The sequence below is a fragment of the Populus nigra genome, chromosome 1 (genome assembly GCF_951802175.1).
Source record: "Populus nigra chromosome 1, ddPopNigr1.1, whole genome shotgun sequence".
In the NCBI taxonomy this organism is placed as follows: Eukaryota; Viridiplantae; Streptophyta; class Magnoliopsida; order Malpighiales; family Salicaceae; genus Populus; species Populus nigra.
The window spans coordinates 30,193,013-30,204,114 of record NC_084852.1 but is presented as its reverse complement, the minus strand read 5'-3'; the positions used below and the strand labels follow the sequence as shown (position 1 = coordinate 30,204,114).

Here is an 11,102-nt window from a genome sequence, read left to right as displayed (position 1 = left end):
AAACAACTTTTATAACTAAGACGTGAACTTATTGCTACAGAGCCATGCCATTCAGATTAAAGAATGCAAAGGTAACATATAAATGAATGATCAATTGAATATTTAAAAATCAGTTGGGAAGATTTATGGAGGGATATGTCGATGGTGTGCTAGTAAAGAGCATGACTTTTGAACAACATCTCTTAGACCTTGAAGAATTTTTCTTTGTCTTGAGTCAATACAAGATAAAACTCAACCCTTTTGAATGTGTCTTCACTATCAAGAGAGGGAAATTTATGGGTTTTCTAGTAAGCTCCAAGGAAATTGAGCCAAATCCAGAAAAAATTCAAGCCATACTAAAAATGACACCCCTGCAAACTGTGAAGGAAGTACAACACGTTATAGGGAGATTGGCTACCTTGAACAAACTCATTGCTCACTTAAGTGAGCATACTCTCCCCCTTTTTAAGACATTAAAAAACATGACCAACTTCAAGTGGACTGAGAATTATTAAAAGGTTTTTGAAGAACTTAAGATTCATTTGTCATCTCTCAAGATTTTGTCCCAGCCAAGGGAAATATAGACTTATTCTTATACTCGGGGTGACAAATATAATAGTGAGCTCATTTCTAGTAAGGAAAGATGTAGGCGTACAGCAACTAGTGTATTATTCCAGCTAAACTCTTCACAATGCTAAAACAAGATACTTAAAGGTGGAAAAAATAGCCCTAGCATTAGTAAGTGCCTCTAGAAAGTTGAAACTATATTTCCAAGTTCATCAAGTAACAGTACTAATAGATCAATCGCTGAGACAAATTCTACACAAGCTAGAATTATCTGGGCGTCTAGTTAAATGGGCTATAGAGTTGGGAGAATTTAAGCTTCAATACAAACCTTATAAGTTATAAAAGGTCAGGCCTTGACATATTTTATCATTGAATGTTGTTTTAAAGGATACACGAATACACTTACTCATCCACTTTTCTTGATAGATTTTTGGAACATCATAACTTAGATTGTCGATGCATTGTTTTGTCAGCATAACAACGCCCCATGCTTTTTATGCATTATATGCACATCTAAAGCACGTTTAATAGTTTGATGCTAAGATTTTATGTTTTTTTTTTAGTTTTTTTTTATTATGTTTTTATTTAGCTAAGTTGTGTGTTGGGTAGATCATGATGTGTGCAATGAGATAAGGTAATGAAATGGAATGGGGCGGGTTGGCGAATGTTACGTCATTTGTAGTAAGGCCTTGATCATACAATGCTTTGGTCCATTTTTTTTTCTTTAAACATGTGTGTTGGTTGAATCTCTTTTATGTTGTTTTTCAGATGCTTTGTATATAATGTTTTGTCAGTTAAAGCTTGAGATATGGATAACCTATGTGTATTGAATTTTTTTAGGGTCCATTCTCGTCGTGTAGTTGTTCGTTGGAAGAGATTTTCGCCTCTTACTCCATTAGTTTTATAGAATCGGTATGTAATATTTCATTCTTTTATTTTTTTCTGTAATAAAAATCGTTACCTAGATATAAATTTGACAATTTAAACTCTCAATTTAGCTTCCAAATAGCATTTTTTCATTTCAGTTTTTCTTTGTTGGACGGGTTCAATGTAACCTCTTTTATTTTTAAGTGTAATTGTTTTCAAAATAAAAAAAAAAAAAGCATAAAATATGAGGGGTATATTTCAAGAAGTATATTGTCTTGTTAGATCTAGCTTATCTATGAAAACACGAGATAAAAAAAACACTAAAGAAAACTCAAATAGATCCAAAACCCCTAGTTATAAAACCAGGTCCGGTTTGATGGGTTGACCCGGTGGTTAGATCGATCTGGATTTAATAAAAGGCAAGTCGGGGCAACAGCCAGGCAAAACTCGGTCAACCCGGCGGGTCAACCCATTACTCCGGCGAACCCGGACGAGACTCAGTTTTTTTTTAAAATGTGAGATTTGAAATCTATTAGCATATATAATTTATGTTCCGAAGAAAAAAAGTTATGTTTTTTTAATGTGGGATAAAAAAACTTTTTGATTTAAATACTTTAACTTAAAGGGATAACATAGTATCTTTTCAATGTGAGATTTGAAGCCCTTTCGTATATATTTTATGTTCTCAAGAAAATTATTATGTTTTTTGAATATGAGGTTTGAAACCCATTAGTATATATATTTTATGTTTCCAAGAAAAAAGATATTTTTTTAATATGGGATAAAAAAAAATTAGTTTAAATACTTCAACTTAAAAGTTTAATATGGTATTTTTTAATGTGGGATAAAAAAACTTTTTAAAATATTCTTTTAAACTTCATTTTACAATATGTATAGCTTATATTTACATGGATTTTTTTTTAATTTTTTTATATAAAATATTAAAGCTTTAAATATTTTTTTAATTTTTCTAGGTTGACCATAAAACCAGAACTCAACCTCTTGAACAAGTTAATTTTCAAACCAGATTTAATAACTATACCAGAACCAAGACCGCATGCAGCTGGGAAGCTGATCGACCAGTTTCTAGAAATCTTAGAATCGGTCCACTAGTTATACAAACTAAAACTTTGAAGGAAAAACCTAAAAACTAATTCACTTGATTGTAAAAAACTCAGAACCGATGGATTGATTGTACAAAAACAATAAACATATTAAGAGGAGCTCGAAAAACAACAAAGCAAAGGTAACTCGAAAAAACCATATGGACATAAGAGGAACCAGAATCGATGTATTATGGTTGGGTTCAACGTAACCATGTTTCTTAATTAGCATTTTCCATAATGTGAAAGAATACATCGATAGTTTTACACTAAACCATCTCCACGGCGTAACGTCGGCTCAATAATTAAAATGTTTTTAGAGATGTGATTTTGCATCATCTTACATTTATTTTTTTGATCATTTTAATAAATTAATATTAAAAATAAAAAATATATATTATTTAAATTCATTTACTAATAAATAACTGTCATTGCGCTGTTAGTCACATTTAAAGGTCGATGAAGATGACAACATTTAAATGTAAGAGTCGCAATCTAAGATGACGGAATTGTAAATCTAAGATGACGGAATTGTAACAGGCATCCATCCGACCCGATGATTTATTATGGTCATTAAACTCACTCAAATGACGGAATTGTAAATCTAAGATGATGGAATTGTAACACGCACCCACCTGACCCGATGATTTATTATGGTCATTAAACTCACTCACCCGACCCAACATGGTAGGTGAATTAAAATTTTCAAAGACTAAAAGAACAATCAAAGCAATTGATTTTAATAAATTCAATTAATTTTAGGAGTTAAAATTTTATTTTAAAAAAAAAAGTTGTCATAAGATTTTTAAAGAATAAAAAAACCTACCAAACTAGTCGTTATAAGATTTTTAACGGCAATGCCATAGAGGTGATTGTATTCTAGAAAAACAGTTTTTTATTATTATTTTAATTGCAATAGCTATGAATTTCTCCATTATTTAAAGTGACAAACATTAGACTTCACTTATTATTATAATCTGCAAATCCTTTATACAGATAAGATAAATACATCATATGTTATAATTAATTGAGAGCCCTTTTGATTACGTGGGGGAGGGGTTTATTTAAAAAAAAATTAATTAATTTAAAAGACAAGTAAAATATCAAGAAACTATAGTACTATACACTTGCCTGCTCTTTGATAGACAATGCTCGGTCCCATGTTCTGTAAATTTATAGATCTTCAAACACTCCCAAAATGGCTTCGGCAATTTTAATGAAATTACAGTAACTAACCACACAACTCTCAAATTATCAGAGGTTTTAGAACAAGTGAATCTATAGAGAGTTTCATCACACAAGTCAATAGGGAATTCATACAAGATTAGTTCAGAAAAACAACTGGTAAAACTGTATTCTGTTGTCTTCATCTCAACCATAACTAGAATTGAATGGCTATAATCTGAAACTGTTCCTAGAACTAAAGAAACCACACTCAGCCCAGATGCCAGGATCGTAAAACCCTGGCACTTTCTGCCAGCTTAGAACCCCAAAACTAAAACAATTTCCATGATAGAAAATGACAGTAATTTATCGTTTCCGAAACTTCCTCTTTGGTTGCGGAAACTCGAGAGGGACAGAAAGTGTTACCAAATACTTGTTCTTCTCACGTTCCATCTTGCAACCCAGATTGCGATAATGAGATTTCACAGTAGCAGGATTCATTCTTAGATCATTGCTTACATCTGCCGGAAAAGTCCGGAAATCATCAGCATATAAAGTGAGAACCAAAACATAACTAATGAGAAGATCAATCTTGTCAACTGACAGCCTTCTTGTTTCAGGATTAAACATCTCAAAAAATTTCTGCCGTATGATGCTCGGAAATTGATGGTTCCTAGCAGAGGCTGCACCATCCAAAGAATGCTGATCTTTAAACTTTATAAGATGAGTGATGTATGAGAAAATACATGAAAGTCTCTTCTTCTCCATCTCATCCTAGAACAGGCACAATATAAGTATCAGTGCCATTGCTGTTCCCAGCCAAGAAATATGAACACAAAAGAACACCTCATGACTGATAACATGAATACTATTTATCTATGAAAATTTAGAAATTTTCAACTACATTTCACCAACCTTGTGTGTAAGCAGGACATCTTGAACAATAAAATGCTGGAAAGGTATGGTTCTTAAGACCAAAGCCAATTGAGGATGTAAAATCAAGAATGTGAAATTATCCAGCTATTTAACTACAATGACAAATCATCAGCTCTCTAGCACGCTACTTCCAAAAGGAATATTCCACTACAATCCTATCAAGTGTAAAATTTTCCAGCTAATTAGCTATAATGCAATCATCAGCTATCTACCATGCTTCTCCCAAAAGGAATATTCCACTACAACCCTAAACACATACAAAATAAAATTTGTGAAATTTGCTAAAATTTCATCTTTTCTTGTTTAACATACATCTAGGAAATGGTATGTTCAAAATGCATCACGAAGAATGTAACCCCCACAATTTGTTCTTAGTGAAATTATGATTGCCTCATACACCATTTCATTACAGGGAAATTTCAAAAACCAAAAGTTACAATAAATTAGTCAAAAGTGAATTCCCATTAACATGTTAGCAAAAATATTCCATGCACCCTTCAATTACTTTACCTGAATCTCCCGCAATTTCTGGATCCTGTTGCAAACAAAAGTTGGGTAAGCACTGCTTGCTACTTCTCCTCCTACTTGCAAAATCTTATAAATATCTTCAAGGAAATCCCACTCTCCAGTGAGAATAATCCCGTCCAAAGGATAAGCCTCCTTGGGGGTAATGGCAGAAGAATTATAAGGTGGAATATTTCGAGCACTGTGGCCACTGGTACTTTCAAGAGCATCCTTGTTTATTGGGGCATTTTCAATTTTCCTGCCCAGATCCTTCTGAGAAAGAGGATCATCTCCCTTCCTCAGAGCCTGCATTTTTTTATCCTGCAGGGCAACAAAGAATTCAGTGCTGTCCGCAAATGCTTCCAACAGAACCACACACTTTCCAACTAACAAGATGTTCATTCAATTTGAACCAAAGCATGGGTGAAGAAAATCATTTGTTCTACCAAGGAATCTCATTTTGCAGAAACACTCAAGAAATGAATTTAAGGATCTAATTTGGATGTTGTAGCTCCAACTATTCCTTCTCATGAAAAGAATTGAATCCAAGAAAACTAAGGATCTAACATGAACCTTTTCAGGATAACATAACACTCAAATTGCTAAAAGATGACAAACATTTAGCATGCATTTAGATAAATAATCACAAATCACATCTATCTTTTTCAAAAGAAAGAAAATGATTCAAATATTCCATATGTACAAGTTATATACATATTATAATCAATTGTTTTATGCCGATATGTAATTTAAATGTGCAGAAGTTGTAAATCTTTTGAGCCCTTTTAGGAAAAATCTAAATGAGCAATTTGTTCAAGGATGTTTTTTCACAACCATCGTTTCTTTGCTAGAGCAAAAAAATTGCCGATACAGCATGAGATGCAAGACTCCCACCTTGCCAGTCAAATAGCAAAACAAGCAAGATTTATTGTCTCCTTAGTTACAGATGGTCCAAGACAAATTCTATTTTGTTACACAATCATGATCAATAATACATGCATTATAATAACAATGAAGAACTAAACACATTCATCACTCACAAGTTGATAAAACAACTGCGAAGACCTTTGAGATACCCAAGGGAAACTCCAATTGAATAGAAATAAGAGGCATTCTTCAACAATTTAGAAAAAGTGTATACCTGGATTATAGATTTCTTTGGACCATATTGAACATTAAGCTGCCTTATCCTGGCCGCTCTCTGTTCTGCAGTAATCTCACCATTTTCAAAATTTGCATGTTCCTTATCAGCAGCAAGCGACCCTCGAAGTTTTGGTTCCAATCTAAGTATCTACCATCATTTTTAAAGACATGTTAGGAGTTTACTATGATGGAAAATTATAGGTGAGCAAGAAAAAATATTGAGGTTGTTGACTGCTACAGGAAGGTACATATCTAATCTGAAAATGAACTTGATTTCTCAATAATTCACATTTTACAAAAAATATATACCAGTGGCTTGAATTTTACAATAGGCTTCACAATTTTACATGCTTCATTTTCTTAAATTTAACAAGCTGAACTTTGCAGTTCCTGAACTACAAGTTTGAAGAGTGTAGTTGTTATACCCAGTCAAGTAAAAAACTTGGAAACAATGTTGCATCCATTCTAATTGACTCGGTGTCTCTTTCAAGCCATGACCATGGACTAAAGTCAATTTGAAAGCTCAAAGTCCGTTGTTAGCAAGAAGCCTGTAGCAACATCAAATTAGTCTACATGAAGAAGCTACTGGTCTGGACTTATTGGTATAGTGTCATGGTTCCCTTATGGTACTTAATCTATACAGAAAAAGAACTAATAGACTCCCCCAGAATGATTCTAATAAAGCAATTATACTTGGGTATTTTATGTTTCAGACTTGGACCAGAAATTCAAAAACCTTCAGTGTTTCATTTCTTTTGTTTGCGTAGTTCTATAGCTATCAGCAATGAGAAATATGATGAATCATCCGCAACAAATAATCTCCCACAGGGATCTTAAACTTCAGAAAGTAGCTGTACATCCTCCTAAATCACTTAATTTCCAGATTAAACCATGTTTGTAAGCTCTTCAATATAAATACAACACAACTCAAGATACAATCTTCAAATTTAATATTTCTCTTTAACCTTTGCTTTATAACAATCATAGAATTTCCAACAATACTAACAAAAGAAAACGAAGAATTTACAAAAAATTCCAACAGATAAGCATAAATAAAACAAACAAGAGTCATAATATCCAAGATTTTACTCGGTTAAATAGATTTCAAACACCTCATTACGTCCAGTCAAACAAGAAAGGGAGGGAAAGTAATATAGTTACAAAAAAAACTCTTGACTATAATAGTCAAACACTCAAAATATCCATTACTTTCCTCTCTTTATCTCCTGATTCTGTAAACAACCATACAGACAACAAAACAATCAAATTATTATCTGAAATAATACCTTATTTCCAGCAATAGGCATAATCTTCAAAGTTTGAGTCGCCTTATCAAGAACCCCAAGCGCATAAGTGCACAACTGGGCTGCCATAGCCTCACCTTTATAGCTATTGCCCACGAACTCAACATTCGATCCATTCGGGCTCACTACGAGCTCTAGCCTCTCAGAAGTTCTCCCTTTCTCATTCTTTTCACCGGAGCTTTTCTCAACCTTGGCCCTCTGCGCATTCCGATAAAGCTTGACACTTGGTGGTGCAGCTAGTGGGAGGATTGGTTCTTGTGCATCGTTGATGTCATTTGTTTTGTGGGGGTTATATCCAGACGGGAAATAGCCCACTACAGGTGGGGTTTTGTCAACCTGGTTGTTGACAAGTTCGAGTTTGACATCAAGACGAGGCTGCTCATTGATGGTTGGTTCATTTTGGAGTTGGGCTGCGGCGGCACCGTCATCCCTTTCCTTCTCTCTCTTCCTCTTCTTTTTTGATTTCTTGGTAGCTGTTTGAGGTGACTCCGAGACTAGTACATGCGATGAATCCAACTCCAACCCCATGAGAAACCCCAACTAACAAAACAAGAAAAAGATTTTCACTGTTTCTGCATTCAAAACAATAGAACTAATAAAAACCCTAGGTCCTAAGCATTTTCTTTACCTGATTTTTTTTTGGTTTTGTCAAGTAATAAAAGGATCTATAGCTTCACTCGTCTTCTAGCTCTCTTGGCCTCTTGTTTGTCTTCCTTCACTGGAACAAGAACACTGTAGAGACAGATATAATTTGCGGTGGAATGCATAAACCCTAAAAATTTGAAGGTGATGGTGCTTCGTAGATTAAATAAAGTTTTTTCTTTTTTGTCAAACCTGTCCCCAACCTATAGAAACAATCTCGATTAGGTCCCATTCTAATTTTCATCATGATTTGATCCTCTAAGTATCAGTAGATTTTCAATGTATTGATCCTTTCAATAATTTAAGTTTAAAAAATATTAAGACCATGTTTGTTTGCTGGAAATTAGTATTTTTTTGGAAAGTGGTTTTCTTGAAAAGTAAATTCCTGAAAAGTAAATTATTTTCTGATATTTGATATTATTATGGAAAATGAACTAAAAAACATTTTCCAGTGTTTGGTTATATTATGAAAAATGAACTGGAAAATAATTTATTAATGAATTAATTTTTTAAAAAATTTATCTAATATATGAAAAATATTTAATATAAATATTTAATCATTTACAATAAAAAAATTAAAATCTAAAAAGTGTAATGATGAATTTTTTTTATTATATCATATATTCATATATAGCTTATTTTATAAATATAACTATATATGTCATATAATATTATAGAGATATAACTTTGTGAAATTTTTCATAAATAAAACCCATTAATATTTTTTTTAATTTAAAAAGCTTAAAATGTGGTTTTTTTTTCATATGAAGAAAGCCATTAGTTTATAGTATTAAGTAAGAGTTAGATATTTGGATTTTTTTTGTATGAAGATTTTTTTAAAAGATAAATAAATATAAAAATATTTTCATGGGTTTTTTGGATCAAGATTTTTTTTTACGGGTATAGGAAATTATCCCTTTAATATCCCTTCAGTATATATCAAATAAGCATTAAGAAATAAATATAAATATCTTACATCAAACATAGTCATGCATAAATGTTAAGTTTTGATATAATACTCATACATATTAGTTCAAATTAACAAACATAAATATGATAGACCAAATTAAACAAGTAAATATACTTGTCAAATAACAAACATAAACTTTCTTATCATAATGAAATCATCTTAGCAATCAGATATGTAGCAGTGTTGGTTCACAAAATTCTGAACCCAAATTTTCCTCAAATTAGCATTTTTTGTCATAAATATTTTTGCCAACATTTCATTTTGGACCAAGTGATCAAAAGCATCACCAAGAGCAATCTCCTCAAAACCTTCAACTTTCATCACTTCTGTATATAACTCATTAACATCAAGTTGATTTTTGCTTAAACTTTGAATTACAAACGCTACATCTCCAATCTTTTTAGACAACTTTTCAACACTATCATCTTCATACATTTGATTTCTCTTCTTATGTTGCCTCTTTTGTGTACTAGAGGAAGATGTCTCTTTACCTTTTGAAGTTTCTTCATATTCTCCTTCATTTTCAATTGAAATAGATTACACTTCAATGTTCTCTTCCAGGTTGATATCAGCATATGATTTGGCATAATTTCATGTTGCCATGTCTTTTCCAGCAACAATTGTCATTACTTCATACATATCAAGTTTTTTACTTGTCATGATTGGGATGTGCTTGTTCATAAAGATTAGAATATACAATTTTCAAATCCTTGTATAAAGTTTTGGAAACAAAAGTAAATGTAAAAATTACATAGAATATACTATTTATCATACCTTTACTTCTTCATCATATACATCTTTCGAAACCATAATCATCTTTAAATAATCATCCCAACCAAAACCACTTTTATTTTTAAGTTGGGTTATTATTCCCCATTTTTTTTCATAATTTTGAGATGATTGTCCACATGCTTAGGCTCACATTGCACGTTGAACTTTTGACTAATTTATGTAGCTACCTTTACAAAAGATTCTGCTTTAAAGGTGGAAGAAGGCTTGTTTTCTTTAAGTGCCTCCTCGACTAATATCTCAAGTAGCATGTGAGACATAGGCCTAGACCATGTGAAGTTCTTACCTTAGCATTTTTCATTCTTTGCGGTACTTATTTCTACAAAAAAAATCACAAATTTATACAAAATAAAATTATACAATATTTAGATTGAACTAATTTTATACAACAAAAATACAACTATATAACAAAGTCAACAAACAATCCAAATATATAACAAAGACAATAAAAACTCAAGAAAGACATAATAAAAACAAACATGTATAATTAACACTCAATTACTAGTTTCTTTGAGTGTTATAATCATTCCACATGGTTGATGCAATTATTTCTCTTTTTGTTATCCACTCCCTATTCTCTTTCCTCTCCTCCTGTTGGCTTAAGCTGATTGTTCTTATAATTGGTTCACTTTCCGATCATATTTTTTTCATAAGAAAGTCATAACATTATGTGATTATGAATAATACAGCATGCAAGCACAACATTAACTTGTGTTTCATAAGACCAAAAAGGTTTTTCATCAATTGATCTAAAATGACTCTTCAAAATACCAAACCCTCGCTCAATAGCGGTTTGTAATGAAGAGTGTCGAAGATTAAATAACTCCTTTTTTATTTTCCAGTGAATGTTCTGTAAACTCATTCAAATGGTATCGAACTCCACGAAAAGGCATCCATTCTCTTAAATGCGATACCACCAAAAGAAAGAATTACTCATTCTGGAGACGGACCCGTGACCTCCCCACGGTGTGGTGCACTCTAAACTAAGAACGAAGGAGAGATTGAACAAAGACTGACTTCTTTCTATAAATAATTATATAGAATAATTCGTTTGAGTGACTCACAAATAAGATAGATTGGATCAGGGTATCCAATCACAGGTGAAAGGTATTCGGAGTTCTTCCCCGGAAAAGT

At 32.3% G+C, this 11,102-nt stretch overlaps 1 protein-coding gene across 1 annotated transcript; it reads right to left on the bottom strand.

The window, feature by feature from the left end:
- Positions 1 to 3,777: 3,777 nt before the first annotated feature.
- LOC133678517 (DNA-directed RNA polymerase I subunit rpa49) lies at positions 3,778 to 8,356 on the bottom strand. The gene is made up of 5 exons (XM_062100835.1): positions 8,196 to 8,356; positions 7,550 to 8,107; positions 6,262 to 6,411; positions 5,127 to 5,441; positions 3,778 to 4,454 (listed from the first exon to the last, which is right to left on the bottom strand). Exons 2-5 carry the CDS (start codon positions 8,093 to 8,095, stop codon positions 4,047 to 4,049), a joined length of 1,419 nt encoding a protein of 472 aa, XP_061956819.1. The 5' UTR covers positions 8,096 to 8,107; positions 8,196 to 8,356; the 3' UTR covers positions 3,778 to 4,046.
- Positions 8,357 to 11,102: the final 2,746 nt, after the last annotated feature.

Bases quoted from the DNA above. Each gene is read 5' to 3' on its own strand.
- LOC133678517 (XM_062100835.1), bottom strand. From the start codon at position 8,095: ATGGGGTTGGAGTTGGATTCATCGCATGTACTAGTCTCGGAGTCACCT. The intron at 6,412-7,549 runs GTATTATTTCAG...AAATGATGGTAG, and splicing joins TGCCTATTGCTGGAAATAAG to ATACTTAGATTGGAACCAAA. The intron at 4,455-5,126 runs GTAAAGTAATTG...TGCCTGTTCTAG, and splicing joins AGAAATTGCGGGAGATTCAG to GATGAGATGGAGAAGAAGAG.